The following is a 20,304-nucleotide window of genomic DNA, read 5'->3' as shown; positions in this document are numbered from 1 at the left end:
GCCCCTGGCCTGGTTGGCTGCCAGGCTCTGAGCCAAGTGGCAGCTGCTAGCCCATGGTGGACAGTGCCAGATTCTGACAAGGCTAGCTGTGTGGTCCAGGGGGTCTGAGGCTGATGCTGGATGAGTGGGTAAATGCTTTGTGCTAATAGGATAGAGAAAGGATTTCAAAATAGCACTTGCCAGTACCAGTGTCCTTGTGGTAGGACAGACTCCCGAAAATCACTGTCACCAGCATCTATGTCCCCAGGGGGCATCCCAGTTACCTTCTGCCTCTTTGAGGGGCTCTCCAAGATAAGCAAGTGGGTCTGACCCAGGCTTCTTTCAAATTATCTCCTCTGCACTGGAACTCACTTGCCACTATTTCCCACATCCCAGACTCTGGCCTCAACAAGGGTGGTCAGGAAAGACCTCTCTTTGACCTGAGCCATTTGAGCCAGAACTTGAATGATGAGAATGAATCACACAGAAGAGCATTCCAAGCCTAGAGAAGAGTAATTACTACACCTCGAGGGAGGAATAAGTTTGGCATATTCAGATTAAAAGAAAGCCAATGGAAAGAGGGAAGGATACAAGGCAGAGGCAGAGCATGCAGGAATTTATAGGATGTGTTAAGGATTTTAGATTTTATTCTAATTGCAAGAAGCCATTACAATCAGAGCCACTGATTGGAGAAGCTTTTGGAAGGTCTCAGCAAGTGAGAGAAAGGATGAGATAGTATCACTTTTATATTATAAAAAATATTACCCTGGTTAAAATATAGAGAATAGATGCAAGTGGGGCCAGGATGGCAGGAAGAGACTAGGTAGGAGGCCTTTCCTTGCGATATTAAATCAAAAGCCACAGAGAAGGTCCAGGCTGGAAGCTGCCTGTCCAGGCTGGAAGCTGCCTGTCTATGATCAATTAATCTGCCATAGAATGGGATCTCCTCATATTAGTAAATCTAAGGAATAGTAAATTATGTCAGAACATTTCTTTGCTGTTAGGGTGCCTTTAGTTGATCTTCAAAGGGAAGATTTAGAAGCCTGTTATGTTAGCCCTTGGTAGGTAGAAGACAAGTGGTCTTCAGAGCTTAAAGACCTTCCTCAGAAACTCTGCTTAAGATAAAGCCATCCAAGCTGTTGACTGCACAGTTAATTCTATGCTCCCATTGGCTCCTTGAAGGCTATTGTTACTTCTCTACCTTGATTCCTACTGCCACCTCCCAAATGAGGTCTCACCTCCACTCTCACCCCCATCTAATTCATTCTCCACACTACAGGGAAAATGCTATTTTAAAAACTTGAGCTTAAAGTCCATTAATGAGCTCTTCATCTTATTTCCTTTAGGAGAAAGTCCAACTCCTTAAATGTCATGATCCAGTCCCTCTTATTTCCCCAAGTCTTTCTTTCACCCACTCAATCCAGCTCTTTCTCTTGTTTCCTGGCTGAAACCTGCAGTTTCCCAGATAGACCACATTTTGCACAGACCTAGAATATTCCTCTTCCATCAATTTGTGACTAATTTCTACTTTGGTTCCTAAAATAAGAAGCACTTTCTGATTAGCACTTGCTAACCCCTGTCCCATACTCCAGCACTCACCCTACCCTCACCAGCCACAGGATTCACTACATGTGCACTTCATGTTTTGATAGCTCCTTGTTCAGTTCAGCTCAGTCATTCAGTCATGTTCAACTCTTCGTGACCCCCATGGACTGCAGAATGCCAGGCGTCCCTGTCCATCACCAACTCCCAGAGCCTACTCAAACTCTTGTCCATTGAGTCGGTGATACCATCCAACCATCTCACCCTCTGTCATACCCTTCTCCTCCTGCCTTCAATCTTTCCCAGCATCAGAGTCTTTTCAAATGAGTCAGTTCTTCGCATCAGGTGGCCAAAGTACTGGAGCTTCAGCTTCAGCATCAGTCCTTCCAATGAATATTCAGGACTGATATCCTTTAGGATAGATTGGTTTGATCTCCTTGCAGTGCAAGGGACTCTCAAGAATCTTCTCCAACACCACAGTTCAAAAGCATCAATTCTTCGGTGCTCAGCCTTCTTTATGGTCCAACTCTCATACCCATGCATGACCACTGGAAAAGCCATAGCCCTGACTTAGATGGACCTCTGTCAGCAAAGTAATGTCTTTGCTTTTTAATACACTGTCTAGGTTGGTCATAGCTTTTCTTCCAAGGAGAAAGCATCTTTTAATTTCATGGCTACAGTCATCATTTGCAGTGATTTTGGAGCCCAAGAAAATAAAGTCAGCCACTCTTTCCACTGTTTCCCCATCTGTTTGCCATGAAGTGATGGGACCGTATGCCATGATCTTAGTTTTCTGGATGTTGATTTTTAAGCCAGCTTTTTCACTCTCCTCTTTCATTTTCATCACTTTCCTCTTTGCTTTCTGCCATAAGGGTGGTGTCATCTGCATATCTGAGGTGGTTATTTCTCCTGGAATCTTGATTCCAGCTTGTGCTTTATCCAGTCCAGCATTTTGCATGATGTACTCTGCATATAGGTTAAATAAACAAGGTGACAATATACAGCCTTAACATACTCCTGTTTATCTCTTCTCCAAAGTACTCAGAACTTGGGGTTATATTTGTTTTTTTTCTCCCACCAGAGTGTGAGCAACCTGAAAAATAAGACTGTGTCTTTTGCTTCCCTATATTTCAATCTCCTATCCCAATATTTAGAACCCAATAGACACTTTCTATATGTTTGCTGAATGAATACACAAAAGAATAAACACATAAATCAATTGGAAGATACTGTGAAGGAGGCCAAGGTGGTAGGTTTGACAGCCCATGTGGGCTAAACAGATAACTTTTCCCTGTCCACAGCCTCAGACTGGTTCCCCAAACTTTGCTACCCACAAACACACTTCTGAGAAAAAAGTGTAAGGGTGGGTGGCCAGAGGTGGTCTCACCTGTGCTAATATGAAACGGCACCTTTTGTCTGCAGTTGCAAAGACTTTCTGAGGTTGTTCTCAGAGATAAATACTGATATCATAGTTCAGTTCTGATGCTAAGGCCATTAGATTGGGCAGACACTCTCCAAAGCCGTTAACTCTGACCATTTTAAAGACCACTTCAATAACACAAAGCAAGTAAGGGACAGAGCAGGGACAGGGTCTCTCCCCTCACTCCCAGCCGACTGGGGGCACTCTGTTTGCACTGCTTATCACAGAGCTTACTTCCCTCTACTCAGCATTCAGCCTCCAGATGCCCAACAGAAACCAATTTCTGAGCCATTCTTCCAGTGAATGACCCGATCCTGTTGATCTCCCAATTACATCTAGAAACACTTAGCCGTAAGACATTTCAGTGTACCGATCGCTTGGCATTCCTTTCCTCTCAACTTGGTAATCACAACAGCCTGTGCTTTTAAAAAAAAAAAGAAAGAAAGAAAATGGAAAAAAAAAAAGCCTCTTTGTCAGACCAGGTCCTAGTAATTGTATCGAAGGGGAAGAGAAGGAAAGCCTTCCAGTTTTGGTCTTCATCCTAAAATTTCTGCCTTGGAAAAACTACTGTGATGATCTATGTTAGGATTAAAGGTGAGTTTTTGGTATTTTAGATGTATAACATCCAGAGACCTAAGGATGCCCCCCAAAATGCCCTGATCATCTCCTAAAAACATATGAAGCCACAGTGTACACTCAATGAACAAAGCACATTGGGAACCAGTGTATTATATATTATTAACTAAACCAGGGCCCAATAACCCCACAGGAGAATTTAATGGTAAAAACTGGGACACAAGGCTTAAACTCAAGGATAATTAGAGTCTCTTATCCCTCTCGCTCAATCTACACATCTTGGGACCAGCCTACTCAAGACATGCCCACTGGGAAAGAGAGAGAGAAGGAAAGAGAAAATGGGAAAGAAAAGAAGGAAAGAGGGGAGGTGTTTATCCACTCTGCCATGTGGATCTCAACAGAGAAAGCAGATCATTGCACCCCTTAGAGCACAGTATAGCTAACCAATTCCACCTTTGGACTCTTTAAGAAGAGGAAAACATACTAGAGGAACTGTGGAGTTCAAATCCAGCTGGTCTTCAGGCTCATCTGAAGAGCGTCGTGTAATACTGATTCCTGACACCCAGCCCCCTCCCCCCACCCCTGCCCCAGCATTCTGATTAAGCAGATCTGCTGCAAAACCCAGGGAACTCAATTTTAATAGTCTCTGGTTTGGGAACAATTAATGAGTCTGCTTCCTCTCCACAGCTGAAAAGGAATAATAATTTGATCATGGACTGGTGGTGGGAGGTAAAACTTTGACAGTCTTGAAAGCTGGAGTAGGGTGAAGAGGAGTGGTTTCATAGTAAATGTCTCCTTCAAGCTCCCAAGATGTGAATATTGCTGCCCCAGATAGTCTGTACAAGCAAAATGCTTTTGATTCTTTCCATTAATGCTACAGACTAAATTATAGTAAGTGGAATCTCTAAGCCACCTGGTGGACTTGCCGTTTGTCAAAGGTAAGGCAAGTGCATCCGGCAACTATGCATCAGCCCTGCACATGTTTGATGAGCGCCTCCACTAACCAGTCCAATGTGGGGGCCCAGAAGGAGGAGACCATGCCCCTTCCTCTCCCAGGGTGCAGTCTGGAACCTTCATCCCATCCAACTTATACAGTCCTTGAAAGTAAAAGTGAAAGTCACTCAGTCATGTCTGATTCTTTGCAACTCCGTGGACTATACAGCCCATGGAGTTTTCCAGGCCAGAATACTGGAGTGGGTAGCCTTTCCTTTCTCCAGGGGATCTTCCCAACTCAGGGATCAAACCCAGGCCTCCCACATTACAGGTGGATTCTTTACCAGCTGAGCCACAAGGGAAGCCCAAGAATATTGGAGTGGGTAGCCTATCCCTTCTCCAGGGGATCTTCCTGACCCAGGACACTCCTTAGGTCCACTTTTTCTTAATTTGATTTTATCCCTGTTTTCTGACTTTATAAAAATGCATCCCTTTTTTATATGACAACCTTTAGATATGTAAAAGCTTCTCTCCTCCAGAACAAGTTATCTCATTGTCCTATATTTGTTTTTGGTAGTTCTACCTTTAAAACAACTAATATCTTTGAGCCTTTTGAAAGGATATAAACAGAAATATTAAATAATCAACATTATCAATGTGAAGGAGCCTATATATGATCATTTATTTGTCTGTTCTAAAGTTTGGCCTGGAGTTATATGTGTATTGGGAAGAAATGTGGGGTTCTGGCCCCTTTAAGGAACTGAGGCAGATTCAGGGGAAAGGGTTATTAGTGCATAAGGCAGAAGTGAGCTGAAGACAAGCATGTTTTATGTTGATCTAAAATGAGAAACTCAAGCAGTGAGAAAATAAAGGAAAAAGGAAGGCAGACAAGCCAGTTGCTCTAAAGACCAGCTAGAGAATATCCTGGAAGCCAGGAAATAATCACTGTGCTCCCAAGGTGGCAAGGGGGGTGGGGGGGAGGTGCTTACTCACACTTGTCCCTGAAATGTAACTAGACCCTCTAGGAACAGGTGGGATCAGGTACTCTAACGAGCTCTTGGACAGGCTGGAGATGCAAGTTGAGAGCTTTTCTATAGCTATCAAGGAAATACATTTTGGAGGGTTAAGATATTTAATGTGAACAAAGAACTTTGAGCTAACTTTAATCTTTGGGGCCTTATATGCTTATAAGATAAATATTTGTTGTGGTTTAGTTTCTAAGTCACATACGACTCTTGCGACCCCATGGACTGTAGCCCACCAGGTTCTTCTGTCCGTGGGATTTCCCAGACAAGAATACTGGAGTGGGTTGCCATTCCCTTTCTCCAGGGGATCTTCCCTGCCAGGGACTGAACCTGGGTCTCCTGCTTGGCAGGCAGATTCTTTACCACTGTGCCACCTGGGAGACCTATATGATGTTCGTTAATCATTTGCTGTCTGAATAGATGTAGATCCAGTTAACTGTATCATAAGTTATAGTCCCCATTTTAGTAGTGTAAGGAGCACTTGACCTGGAGTCTGAAAACCTAAGTTCAAATGAACGGAGGAAGTCACGTGATCTTTCTGAGCTAGTTTCCTTCTCTGTAAAATAAGTCTTCAACCTATAACAATGTCTTCCTCTCATGTTTCTTGCAAGAATTACATGGAAATAAATGCACACTTGGTAAAGTACTAGTTCTATAGGACTATTTTGTATTCCCTGGCGGAACATGCCTGAAGCAGGTGGTGGCTTGTTCCACACTACCTTAAATGGAAGGGAACCACGTCCGTGGTGTGGCAGCACGCTGCACAGTCCTTATGCAGGAGGAGTTAACACATCTCCAATGTGTTGCATTGCATAAAGCCTACCAAACCACCAGAAGCTCTTACTAGCACAGATGCGTCGTTGAGGTTGCTATGTTACCTCCCTTGTCTGGCATTGTGCTGCTGCTTGCTCCGGCCAACTGGGTGACTCTTCAAGTGGCCCTCTGTTGTACCTGCAGTGCACCGGTTCTGCCACTAGGGGCCGCTATAGGTTCCCATGAGGTCCCTACCTCACCTCTCTTCATGATTCTGCTACAGTTCGCAGGATGCAGAACCACAGCAGCGCACCACCCTTTCCATTGAACCCAGAGATCATATATTTACAGGGTACCCAAGGCACTTTTCCTCCCGTGGAAAGCTCTGCCTTTAACTAGCTCCCATAAGCTCCTGCAGTCCAGTAAAGCTCCTCCCTCGGGACCTCTGCTTTCTGGCTTGCCTGTTGAGCATTAAAATCTGCCCTGAAGCCAAGCTCTTCAAGACACATGATTTAAGCTTCTCTTTCAGCTAATTAGATATTGTTCTACAAATTGGGCTGTTCTCTCTGAAAGATGAGCAGCAATTTATTTCCTCTGCCCTCTCCTTAAACTTAAACTGAACTGTAAAACATGGCCATTTGATTGTTTAGTCCAATCAGGAAATTATTTTGCATGAGAAATAGTATCCATCTTCTTGCTAATACTAAGCCTGTTTGGGGCATTACTTACGGGTTGCTGTGAAAATGGTGGACGGCTATGCTTAAATCCCTCTCATTCTTTTGAGATGTGGGCTCTGCGGTGATTTATTGTGGCCCATGTATCTGTAATCATCGCCTAAGTAACCCATCACTCTCTGTATTAACATATTTTCACCCTTGCTAGAGGAATATTTTTATTATCCTCATCTTTCTGATGAGAAGACGGATGCCAGGAAGTCAGGCTATTTGCCTAAGCTAAACAAGTGGGGGAGTGGGGGAGTCACACAGTGAACCCAGCTCTTTGGTCTTCAGATCCCATAAAGCTGTATACTGTCTGATAAACCCAACATCAGTTGAAGATTCACTGAGGATTCCTTATTGCTCTTGATGAAGCACTGTCAGATTCTCTAAAATGTTTTACAGTCCAAGGGGCTCTCATGCATAGTGGGAGGTCCCTACCCCACTATGGAAACTGCCTCTTTTCCTGTGCAGGGGGCCGGGTCTTCCCTCATCCTCAAGACTGTGCCCAGCATTTGATGAACGGAGACACTCTGAGTGGGGTTTACACCATCTTCCTCAACGGAGAACTAAGCCAGAAGTTACAGGTGTACTGCGACATGACCACCGATGGGGGTGGTTGGATTGTAAGTATCTATGGCTGTTCTCCAGGCACGCCAGCGACCTTGGTGCCTCCATCCACCTGGCTCGGCACCCATCCATCCATACTTCACCATCCTTTGGCCATTTTTCCATCCACTCTCCCCACCCCTCCACCCTCACCCCACAGGTCCACTCTGTAACTCTGCATTGTCCTCAGGGCCCTTGTTCAGCAGCCCTATCACAGGTTTGAACAGGCAGAGGAAGGAATAAGAATATGAGGCTGTAGTAGTCCAGCCAAGAAAGGGGGACCCAGGAAAATGGCTCCTTCTGGGGGGATAGTTCATGCAGGAGGGTGCCAGGAAAAGAGAGAAGTAGCTCAGAGAGGCCCAGGGGTCTTCCCTGCTGAAAACTGCATCTATGATAAGGAGTAGAGGAGGTGAGTCCCTCGCAGGAGGAGGGAAGTCTCTATGGGGAAGTGATCAGTATCTTTCTATTGGAGAATCACATATGGCGGAGCAGTTAAGGTGCAGAAAGTGGATCGCCACCTCTATGTACAAAGGCCACCCCTGTCTCCATCCTCTCCTGGCCTCTCCGGTTCTTCCCCAATAGTCTTCAGGGAGCAGAAGTGGTAGGGAAAAGAGAGACTCCATTTCCTATCACGCTCCTCACATGTCCAATAGGGCAGTACAGAGAGAAGAGAATGGGCAGCCTGGCGAATGGCCTCACACATCACTGCAGGCCACTATGCAGGTGGGGGAGTTCTGGCAGCCTGGCCCGAAAGCAGCCCAGCATTAGCTGAGTCAGTTGCAGATGGAAACCCTACCCCTTCACCCCACTCCCTCCTGAGGATCCCGCTTCCAGCAGCAACACACCATGCTGGATTTTTCACAGTGCCAAATGGATAGTTGTTGAATGGAGTCAAACTCTTGGGAGATGTCTTCTTTTATGTTTCTGACATATTTGTGCCTTCTTAAAGCATAATCGGAAGTTGAAGTCGAGGCTGATGTATTGGAGGTTAAATGAAATTAGCACTTAAACAGCTCAGAAAGTGAATGATACACACTTGCTTTGCCTGAAACAAGATGATGACGTTACTGGCTGATCTGAAATGGGTCCCATTCTTTTGGTGAAAAAGGCTTTCTGCTGCATGCCATGGTGTGAAAAGATGAATTTGAGAGCCTAGCCTATTTCCCTTGACTATCGGGGGTTTGATATGTATCCTGAATCCTTTCTACATGGCAGGGGTGCAAATTAGTGTCAACATCACACCCCAGCCTATTCATCAAGGGCCCCTGGGCTTCAGAGAAGGGCTCTGAGTGTCTCCTGCCATGACCGCTGTGCACATACCGAGCTCTCTACTGCAGTGGTGCTTACCTGAGTGTCTCTGTCACTGCAGATATAAAACTCTGTTACAGTAGTTTTATTCATTTTTTTTCATTTGTCCCCCTCTCTCTTCACAGGTATTCCAGAGGCGGCAGAATGGCCAAACAGATTTTTTCCGGAAATGGGCTGAGTACCGTGTTGGCTTTGGGAACCTGGAGGATGAGTTTTGGCTGGGTAACGCCTCCTTTTTTGTTTCCCTTGGAATGCTACTCCGGCTTTTTGTCCGTCTCTCTCTGTTCTGTGTCCATCTGGGATTATCAGAAACCCTGGGTCTGTTGAGAAGTTGACAGCTCGTGAATTGCTTTCAGTACCTCTTGCTCTGTTTGGCTCCACTATTGATCTGTTTTTATCTTGTGGTGGTGTTTTCCTCTTTGCTCTGTCTCTTCCCATCCTCATTAATAGTCTCTTATGCTGATGGGTCTTGACATGAGGCAACTTTTACAAAGGGAGTGAGCTGCCTGGTGGGGGAAGAGGGCAGGGGGAGCAATAGGCTGGCGGGTCATCTCTCAGAAGCCAGGCATCAGCCAGCCAGCCTGCAGGCCAGGAGGAAAATGAGACAGTCGCTCAGACCTTGCTCCTTGGAGGAATATTATTACATGACTTGGGATGGAAAAGGAAAAAATGAAAATGACATTAGAGGTGACCGGCAATTTCCTAGAGGTCTAACACAAGCGGGAGGTGTAGATTGAGAACCGAACTGGTGTGAGAAGGTAAACAGAACCCGACCCAGGCAGATGGCAGAGGAGCCAGTTCCAGAAAGCAGTACATTTATTATTCCCTGCATCTCCCTGTTAGATTTTCACAGTGATCATGAAGGGAGGCCAAGGAAAGGCAATAATTGTCTTCTATATCTGTGGTCTCCTCTCTATCTCCCGCTCAGCCTCACCATCCTTCTCTTGGATGTTCCTATTAGAACCCCATAACTGGCCTTCCTGCCTCCTGGATCAACCATTGTCTACATGGCCACTAGAACTATCTCCCTCATGCCAAAATCTGAGCAATGGCTAGCCCCATTTGTAGAACTTTTAAATGAGTCCCTGTCACCAGCACCTTAGCTATGGTACAAGGCCCTCCTCTTGGGCCTGCTCCCCACCACCAAGAGCCCCATTCCCCTTCCCTGCACCCTCCAACTGACACCAAACTCCAAATATTTTCTTATTGAAGTATAGTTGATTGGCAGTGTTTCAAGTATAGTTGCATATTGACATAGTTGATTGGCATAGTTTCAAGTATGTATAACTGCAAAATGATGCAGTTATACATACACACATAAATACATATATCCTTTTTCAGATTCTTTTCCATTATCAGTTATTATAAGATATTGAATATAGTTCCCTGTGCTATATACAGTAAGTCCTATTGTTTATCTATTGGGTTGGTCAAAATGTTTGTTCGGATTTTTGTGGAAGGTAGTATGGAAAAACCCAAACAAACTTTTGAGCCAATACAGTGTTTGTATATAGTAATGTATATCTGTTAACTCCCAATTCCCAACTCACCCCTCCCTTTCCCCAGACTCCAAAGCCTTAGAATCACTGTTTCCTTTGCAAGGGACCTCTGCCTATCAACTCTCCCCACCCCCATACACCTTGCTGTGCTTGGCTGCATATTCAAAGCCTCAGCTCACCTCCTCTTCCCCAGTAGGACCTGTCCTAACCATTTTTCTCTAATTTTGCCTGCAGGAGCAGTCTCTCTTTTTTGTGGCCGAAATCAGGGTCTGTTTTCCTTTCTGTTTCTCTTGACTATACTATGTAAACTTCTTTCAGGCCTGGGACCTAACCATATTCATTTTCAACCTCGTTACCTGTCACAGTGGCTGAGGATAGTAGGTACCTAAAGTGTAGATACCAATCAATCACTCAATTGATAAGAATTTACTGAATGCCTACTAGATGCCCAGATCTGTATTTGCTGATGAATGTAATAAAAATAGAAGGTAAAAAAGGAAAGAGAAGTGAATAGGAAAGTATCCTTGCCTTCTAAGAGTTTGCAGTCAGCTTGGGAGGTAAGTGTAAAGCACAGAAATCGATGTCCCCACAGCAGACAGTGCTCATGCTTCCCCAGCCTCAGCCACTGGACGCCACAGTCACTTCTGGGAAACATCTGAACTGTCGCACGCTTGAATTTTCTATATATCACTTTTAAAAAAAATTATTTATTTGGCTGTGCTGGGTCCCAGGTGTGGCACATGGGATCCTCAGTTGTAGCATGTGGGATCCAGTTTCCTGATGAGGGACTGAACCCTGGCCCCTTGCATTGGAAGCTTGGGGTCTGGCCCACTGGACCACCAGGAAAGTCCCTATGTATCACTTTTAATAAATGAAATCTATTCTTTTGTGAAAGAAACATCACAGCATTGCCAAAAACAGAAAGCGGGTCATCATGTGCCATAAATAAAAGGGAATCTTAAAAATAAATGCAATGAAAACAGCAAAAATATTAAATGTCAGTTGTTGCTGGTGCTGGTGGTGTTAAAAATGGAGATTAGAGTGTTGAGTGTTAAACCACAAAGTTTTTGTTGTTGCTGCTGTTCAGCCGCTAAGTCTTGTTTGACTCTTCGAAACTTCATAAACTGCAGCACGCCAGGCTCCCCTGTCCTTCACTATCTCCTGGAGTCTGCTCAAGTTCATGTCCATCGAGTTGACATCCAACCATCTCATCCTCTGTCATCCCCTTCTCCTCCTGCCTTCCATCTTTCCCAGCATCAGGGTCTTTTCCAATGAGTCAGCTCTTCACATCAGGTGGCCAAAGTATTGGAGCTTCAGCTTCAATATCAGTCCTTCCAATGAATACGCACAGACTACTAGATCCAGACTGAGAGGAACAGTTAGAATCAGGATTAAGACTTCCCCTCCATCTACGGAGAATTTGGAAATACCTTTCTCCCTACACATTTAAAGTTATTTAGTCCTTACTCCAAAAATGGCTTCCTGGGTGGTTCAGTGGTAAAGAATCCACCTGCCAATGCAGGAGGTTCAGGAGACACGGATTCAATCCCTAGATCAGGCAAATCCCCTGGAGGAGGAAATGGCAACCCACCCCAGTATTCTTGCCAGGAATATCCCATGGACAGAGGAATCTGGCGGGCTATAGTCCATGGGGTCACAAAGAGTCAGACATGACTAAGCACATTCCCCAATTACTTCTCGTATCATCAGAGATGCCCTCTCACACTCAGAAACACTGTACTCATCTATGAGCTAGGCCACAGATATTCAGAGAAGGAAGAGTCAGCTTCCTGCAGAAGGCATTGAGAGATGAGTAAAAAGGATGAAGGAGGGAGGGGGATAAGAAAAGAGGGAAGGCAGGGATCCTGTTGACATGAGCACACGGGAAAATGAAAAACCATCCAACTAGAGCAAAGATGCAGCTCAGGGAAAGAAGGAAATGAGGTGAGGTGGGTTGAACAAATGTTACAGTCCCTCAAGTGAGGAAGGGAAGCTTTGACTTAATGCCATACGTAATAGGGAGCCAGGGAGGGCTCTTAAGTAGAAGCACAGCCTGGTAGCAGTACTCAGGTGAGGGGTAATACTCTGACCATGGTTTATGTTGTCAGCTGGGTTCCCTAGAAGCAAAGTCTGACACTGGGATTCTTGTTCAAGCCATTTATCAGGCGAGTGCTCTCAGAAGTGGGTGGGGGAAACAGGATAGAGCAGGGAGGAGTTTAACAGTGTGATCTTGGTGGGAGATTAGCATTGGTCTGATCCCCAGGGAAGCTCTGGAGCATGAACTGCTCCTCAGAGTTGGTCCCCAGTGGGGCAAGGGGGCTGGGATTTGGGACTACCCACCCCCTACATCAGGCATTGATGGGGCTCTGCCCCAAGGCATGGGGGAGGGAGAGGGTAATTTCCAGAGTGAAGCAACTCCTGTTTGAGTAATAAACCTGTGTGTTGTTAGCAGCTGAGGTTATGTCCACTGACCAGTTAAAGGGCATCTGGGTAGGGCACCACCAGGATCCACCACATCACAAGCCAAGTGTAGGGTACCAGTAACCCAGCAAACAGCAAACAGTTATATAACATGTAATATATAATTAACATAAGGCTTTAACTGTCAAACAGGACAGGGAAACAGAAAGATCCAGGTGACCCTCCATCAGCCATATCACCTCTCTGGACTTCAGCCACGTTTTCAACAAAACAAAGAAACTAGCCTAAGTAATCTCTAAATTCCCTTCTATCTGCAATATTTTCAATTCTAAATCATGGTGTACTCTGAAAAATATCAAATGTCACAGCAAAGCAAGAGGACCCCAGTTCAGCAAGCAGGTAGAAATCAGGAGGACTCCAAGATCACCAGCAATGTGGGGGTGGGGGCGGTTCAAAGTCTGGGCAGGGAGGTCAGAATCAGAAAGATCCAGAGCACAGCCAGCCAGAGCAAAGAGACAAGAAAATATGAGAAAATACCACCAAGAAGGATCTGGGCTCTGCCTAACTCTGGACTTCTGGGGTTTGCACCTATTAGATCAAAGGCTAGGAAGCTTAGAGGCCAAGGAGACAGTGGTGGGAGGGCCAAGAGGGTGGGCCGGGGGGTGAGGGTACATGACTGACCAGATAGATGAGTGCAGAGGTGGCAGTGCAAAGATATAACAGGTAGATCCGAGAGACAGGAGCTGGCGTCAGGAGACAGGGGACAATATTCTCTGACCCAGTTATGGGAGCCTCAGGAGGGCTGAGGCAGAGAACAGGAAAGGCAGTGTAATTAAAGGTGGATGGAACCCCCTCCCAGGCTATTGGGTAGGATGTCCAGATCCTCTGGACCCTGAGGGTCCATTCTGAGTTCCCCTGATCAATGCTCCTACCTCCTGCTTCCTATCACTCACACCAAAGGAGTCACACCATGATGGTGCTCATCATTTTCAACCCACACTGTGGTTTGGAGTGGGAGGTGGAGGGGAGGCAGGGGGCAGGCCTAGGCCAGGAATCCTATGGCTCAGAGCTTGTCAGTTACTGGGTCAGTACTTGATGGCAGGACCCCTGAGCTGACCTGCAGTGGGAACTCACCAGCAGAACTGGATGGCTTTTTTGTAGGAGGAAATCTGGGGTCTGGTAAGGTCTGATTGGGCTTCCTTGGTGGCTCAGTGGTAAGGAATCCGCCTGCCAGTGCAGGAGAGATGCAAGTTCAATCTTGGGGTCAGGAAGATCCCCTGGAGTAGGAAATGGCAACCCATTCCAGTATTCTTGCCTGGGAAATCCCATGGACAGAGGAACCTGGTGGGCTACAGTCCATGGGGTCACAGAGTCAGACATGACCTAGCAACTCAACAACAACAAGGGTCTATTAGATAACCAGCTGGGAAGGTCTAAAAGCTAAAGCAACCCAGTATTCCTCCTCTTTCCCAGAACATCTGTTTTGAGGCCATAGTCGCATTCTGCCACCCATGTCTGAAGCCACTGCAGCCAGGCTCACTGCTTTCTTGGCTCTTCTTCACAGGGCTGGACAACATACACAGGATCACGTCCCAGGGCCGCTACGAGCTGCGCGTGGACATGCGTGATGGGCAGGAGACCGCCTTTGCCTCCTACGACAGGTTCTCTGTTGAGGACAACAGAAGCCTTTACAAACTCCGCCTAGGAGGTTACAATGGCACCGCAGGTACCCTGGCCCCCAAGAAGCCCCCAGTGGTGGTGGACGTGGAGTAGGGCCCACACTCCAGGCCGAGCTGCACTGGGCAGTGACAGCAGCACCCACAGAGCTGGTGAAGTCCCTGCTGGCCAAGGAGGAGGGTGGAGGGCTGGAAGCGCTGGCTCTGGTCCAGGCTGCCCCCCACCTGGGTTGAAACAATCCCCTGGAGGAGGGCATGACAACGCACTCCAGTATTCATGCCTGGAGAATCCCATGGACAGAGGAACCTGGCAGGTTACAGTCCATAAGGTTTCTAAGAGTCAGACACGGCTGAAGGGACTTGGCACGCACGCAAGCTCCTCACCACTCAGGTGACCTGCAATCACTTTCTCAAGGACTTCAGTTTCCTCATCTGGAAAATCTTAATAATGATACCTGCCCTAGTTTGCAGAGGAGACAGAAAAAATAATGTGATAAATAGAGTGAAAGTGCTTTTTGAAGTTAAAAAAAAGTACCATGCGAGGGTGAAGGATTATTTTTCTTGTCTAGATTAGTCAATATGGGCTCTCATCCAGTGAAAGCATAATCATCTATTGTCTGGATAGAAATCTCCCCTGCAATGACAGCTAGGAAAATCATCTTTGAACTAATGAAAATAAGACAGATGCCCCCATTCTGAGCTGGCCCTCCTCTAACAGCAGTCTTCATCACACCTCCATCAGGGAACAAACAACAGCTCTACATGTCCCCCCACAGGCCACATGTCTTTTCAGTCCTCCACAAGAACCCATACAGGGTCACGTTTTCTGTAGATTTTATGACACTTCCACTAAGTACAACCAGCGTCTCTATAAGCTCTGTTGCATTAAGAGTTTTATCAGGACATCGTATCCCAGTCTGATTCTTAGGCTCTGCCAATCTATTTCCTAGGTTCCTTTCCAGTACATATCCTAAAACCTGTTTTGCCAAATATTCCACTATTTGGTATATGGAGTTATTGGTCCTTTCATTAACTCCAATTATATGGCTAAATGCGAGGGTATAAATTTAGCAGCATGTTCAAGGCTCTTGGAGTTAAGACCATCAAAGTGTTGCCTGTCCAATGACTGCATCTGCTCAGCCGTTTCTCTGCTCAGCCAGGTGTCTTTTCTCCAAAGAGAAGACATGCTTTCCCTTGTTGTTCACATGAGAGATCATGCCCCATGGCAATCAGACCTGCCCGAAGTGCCCCAATAAAAGATCCAATTTACCCACACTTTGGATGTAAAATAGTCGTTTGAAATGGAGTGTATTACACAAAATGTCAGACCAAACCATTTCAGAAATAACCTGATACCAACCACTCCCTAAGATTAGAATCGTGCCTGCAGAAATCCGTCCTTATTTCTCCCACAGAAAGACAAGCAAGCCCTCCCACTTCCTCACCTGGCCGAGCCCTCTCCCTCCTCCTCAGTGGCCCCAGGCTGTGCTCTTGCCTGTTGAACTTGGGCCCAACCTCCGCAGTCTCTGTGTAGCTCTGTCTCACTGCTGGACCCCGTGAAGGTCGTAGCTGTTGGACTGAGCTCTACTCTCATGATTCAGAGGCAAGTCCCACCAACAGTTTTGCCAATCATCAAAAATGAATTGCAGTCTGACCTCGTAGGTCAAATATTCAGTTCATCTTCTTCAAACGATGAGAAGCTAGGCTTATGTAGGCCCCTTCTCTGGACAACTTCACACAATGGTGGTTCTTTCCAGACTGGAAGGTCTCCAAGGAGGAGGAGCCGTCCTGTCTCTGGCATTTACTATTGCCCAAGTCCCCTGGCCTTTATCTTGCATGTTGCTCATCTTTATTGGCCCCACTAGAACAGTGGCCTCTGTGGCCTTCAATGCCAAGTTCGGTCCCTTCTCCCATCTCCATTGTTCTCGAGCCTGCAAAAATCCAAGTCTCTAACCAGGACTCTTAATTGAATTGGAGCTGAACATTACAAGTCAAATTATGGCGAAAAGGTTGTTGAGCAACCTCTAAAAGTTCATCGTGTGAATTGTGAGGACTCATAAGGAGCATAAGGCATGACCTCTGCAAGAACTAAACTTTTATCTGAAAAAGAAACAGTTTGGAAGCAACTCACCACAAAATGAAGGGTACTCACTTCCAGTTTAACGTGCGTTTGGAGAAGGGGGGTCTTAGAGGTTGAAGAAGGCTTCATGAAAGCAGCAGCATTTGGCTGGGATCCCAGGGGGAAAGAAACATTCCAGGGAAAGAAAATCCTGGGGGAGAATCACAGAAGGAGCAGTTAGTGTGGAGGGAGGGCAAGTGCAGAGGACCTGGCTGCCCAGGACAAGGTGTGAGTTCAGAAAGAATAGAAAGGAAGCAGGTGGAGTAGGGTGGAGTCAGACCCTGAAGGGCCTTAAGGCCAAGGGGACAGAGGAGTTCTGTCTTAATACGGTGGGCAGTGGGGAGCCATGGTGGGTCCTGAGTGACATAGTGGACGTGGAGTTTTAGGAAGATCCAATTGTCAGCCTTAAATAGGATAAAGCAAACCTGAGTGAAGACCAGAGACCAGCTGGAGCCGCTGCATTAATCTTGGTAGGAGGTCACAAGGGCCTTGGCTGATCTTAGGAGTTAAGAGAAAAGCATAAATCCAAACAGCAGTTTGAGAGAGAAAAACCAAGACTTAGATAATAGATGGACTGAACGTATGAGGTGGATTTATGAACTAGGAACGGGATCTAGGGAGGAGACAAAGACCAACATCAGGATCATATGTGAGACAGCAGCAGGCAACATCCAAAGTGGAAGCAGGAGGGAATGGTTCCCAGGGAGGGCAGCTTCTAGGTTAGAGAGATAAGCAGAAGATGAGAATATAGAAACGTGGGTAGAGACAAAATAGGGGACTGATGGTAAAGAAAGAGTCTCTAGAAAGTAGGATTAAGCCAGGATTTTTTAAGACACAGGGATTGAGTATGAGTTAGGGTGAGAAGAGATGAAAATGCTAAAATATCAATATATATCTATCTCTATCTGTATCTATATGAAAAAAGGAAAAAAAGTAAGAACTCTTTTCTGCCTTCTCCAGGACCTGGAAGAGATGAGAAAGAATGAATTGTAGGTCGGTGGGATTAGCTCTGGGCGGAGATAAAGCCTGGTTTGTTTAGAGAGGGAGATAAAAACGATGGCATAGAAATAATAACATATGGACTTAGGGACCAAGCTGGCCTGAATGGACCAGGCTTCCCTATAAAAGAAAGACCATCCTCCTAAGAATTAAATTGTGACCAGAAGCACTTGGAGGCATTGAGTGGCCACTGTGAGTGTGGACTCAGGAAGCCACAGGATCAGAGCCATGAGTTTCCCCGGCTTAAAGTGGCCTCGGAAACATCTTAAACAACATTCATTCAATAGCATGAGCCCCTTCACAACATCTCTAACCACAAGTTCTGCCAGAGGCCAGAGGTTTGGCCAATAGTTATAAATTAATTACGGTTTAATACCTTACTTAAATACTCAGTTCATATGTGTGGCCTGCACAACATGCCAACAAGAAAACCCCCAGCTTCTAAAAATAGAGATATCCCCATATTTCCAAGTAGTCTATCCCATTTATCAACAGCTCTAACTTCACAGTCTCTACCTACTGATCTTCATTCTTCTCCAAAGAGTGTTTGTTTGGTGGAGTTCTGTTTGTTTACTAAATAACCCATTAAATATTTGGAGTCAGTGATCTAGAACCTTGTCTCCCCTTACAAGTCTGCTTTTCCCCAAGATACAGCCCTGGTTTTCCCAATCACTTCTCCTCTAATATGATTAGGATTTTCTTATCATCTTGCTTCCTACAGACAGAAACTCTAGTTAGGTAATGTCCTTCTTCACATGTGGACCCAAGTTCTGAACGAGCAGATATTGACGTGACCAAGGCCTGATGAGCCATGGGGAAAGCCAGGCTGCACAGTGGTGACCCGGATTACCCAGGGCAACATGACTCATCACTGTCTCCTCTGAGACACAAGGAGCCATCCATGCCTGTGTCCCAGTGCTGGCCTGGAGGAAACAGGCAAGGGTGGAGAGGGGGAGCTGAGTGAACACATTCTGAGCAGAAGGTCAAGGGAATGAGGAACTGAGTTGGAGAGAGCAGCACAGATGTAGGGGACCCCAGGAGTACGTGGAGAAAGAGCTCAGTGTAGCCAGGCCGAAGCTGAATAGACACAGAGAGGTAAGTGGAAGGTCTCTGAAGCAGAAGCCAGGTTTGTTGGGCCTGGGTCAAATGTCCAGAACATTGAGACGAAAGAATGACAAATCGGACAGCTTCAAGCATGTGTTTTTTTCCCAGGGGACTCTCTCAGCTACCATCAAGGCCGCCCATTCTCCACGGAGGACAGAGACAATGACATAGCAGTTACCAACTGTGCCATGTCGTACAAGGGGGCTTGGTGGTATAAGAACTGCCACCGGACCAACCTCAACGGGAAATACGGCGAGTCCAGGCACAGTCAGGTGGGTGAAACTCTGCCGCTGCATAGATGAGCCAGAGCCGTGCAGCCCACGTGCCTTAGCTTCATGTTCTAAGCGCACAGGTGGGCCTTGCATTTCCTTTTTAAAAAGATACACTCAGAGTGTTGAGAACGGATTCTTATAAAGAGGAAAATAATGCAGACACTGAGATAAGAACAGGACAGAGTCAAAGCCAGAGGAAGAAAAGGGGAACACACCCGGATCCGGGAGCTAGAACTCACCCAGAGAAACCTTGATGACCAGTCAAGTCCCATTTCATTTCCTCCTCTAGGATATCCCATGAAGAGCTTATCAAGTTCAGGGACAGCTTCATCCAAAGAAGGTTCGGCTTGGCTTCATCCAAAGAAGTATCCTAGGAAGGGAGAGAGCAGAAATAGCAGTGTAAAAGAGACCATGTCTCCCCATTGGAGACTACACATCCATCAGCTGGGCCGGGCGATTGGGTGACCAACTGGGACCTCTCTGGTTTTAGCACAGGAAAGGCCAGCAGCCAGGGGCACCCCTTAGTCCTGGGCAGACCAAGATGGTTGGTCACGTGATAGATGGAAACCACTTAACACTCCCATCAGGAGTGAGCAGTCAAACACAGTTATGCTCTTCAAAATGCTTCTATACTGTTGGGAATCTGAAATTCAAATTTACTGGTGCATGCAAATCCTGAAAGCCCAAACCAGAAAGCCAGTGATAAGGAAAGACCTGCTATACATTCCTATTATAGGCCCAGACCACAAGCATGCCTAAAGAGAAAAGCTAGGAAAAAAAAAAAAAATCTCTGTTTTTTTGGCCCCTTTTTTGGGGGGAGGGAACTCAGCCACAAAGCTTCAAGTTAATGGAAAAGGGCTAAATGTTCATCTTGGATTCCCCGCTCTCAGCACCCTCTTTCTTTTCAGGCTGGGAGTTCGCTTGAGTGGGGAAAGGTGATCTGACATGCTCATCTTTCTCCTTCCCAGGGGATCAACTGGTACCACTGGAAAGGCCACGAGTTCTCCATCCCCTTCGTGGAGATGAAGATGCGCCCATACAGCCACCGTCTCGTGGCGGGGAGAAAACGGCGGTCCTTGCAGTTCTAAGCAGTGGGCGGCTGCGAGCCAACTGACCTTTTCTGTCATTTGTTTGTACTTTATAATATGAAACAAGGGGTGGGGGACATAGTAATGTGCTTTGCAACATGTTAAGAGTGTTTGAAGGAAGCGGGATGTAGCAGGAATCAGTTGAGAATCAGCAGCTCATGGTTTCTGCTGCCCCCGTGCCTGCCCTTCAGTCTCCATGCTCCCTCCTACCCAGCCATCCTTAACCATCCCCTTTTTTTCCACCAAGGAGGAACAGTGAGACATT

General features: G+C 46.2%; 1 protein-coding gene across 1 annotated transcript in view; it reads left to right on the top strand.

Annotated features, from left to right (window-relative positions):
* TNR (tenascin R) overlaps positions 1-20,039 on the top strand; it is a 92,547-nt gene extending 72,508 nt beyond the window's left edge. Inside the window, exons 17-21 of the mRNA XM_010850104.1 lie at positions 7,419-7,570; positions 8,987-9,083; positions 14,346-14,507; positions 18,788-18,951; positions 19,920-20,039. Coding sequence (XP_010848406.1) covers positions 7,419-7,570; positions 8,987-9,083; positions 14,346-14,507; positions 18,788-18,951; positions 19,920-20,039 — 695 coding nt within the window. The remainder of the gene's footprint in view (positions 1-7,418; positions 7,571-8,986; positions 9,084-14,345; positions 14,508-18,787; positions 18,952-19,919) is intronic.
* The last annotated feature ends 265 nt before the right edge of the window (positions 20,040-20,304 follow it).

The sequence above is a fragment of the Bison bison genome, unplaced genomic scaffold (assembly GCF_000754665.1).
Source record: "Bison bison bison isolate TAMUID 2011002044 unplaced genomic scaffold, Bison_UMD1.0 scf7180017864289, whole genome shotgun sequence".
Taxonomy (NCBI): Eukaryota; Metazoa; Chordata; class Mammalia; order Artiodactyla; family Bovidae; genus Bison; species Bison bison.
This window is presented reverse-complemented; position numbering and strand designations above follow the sequence as displayed.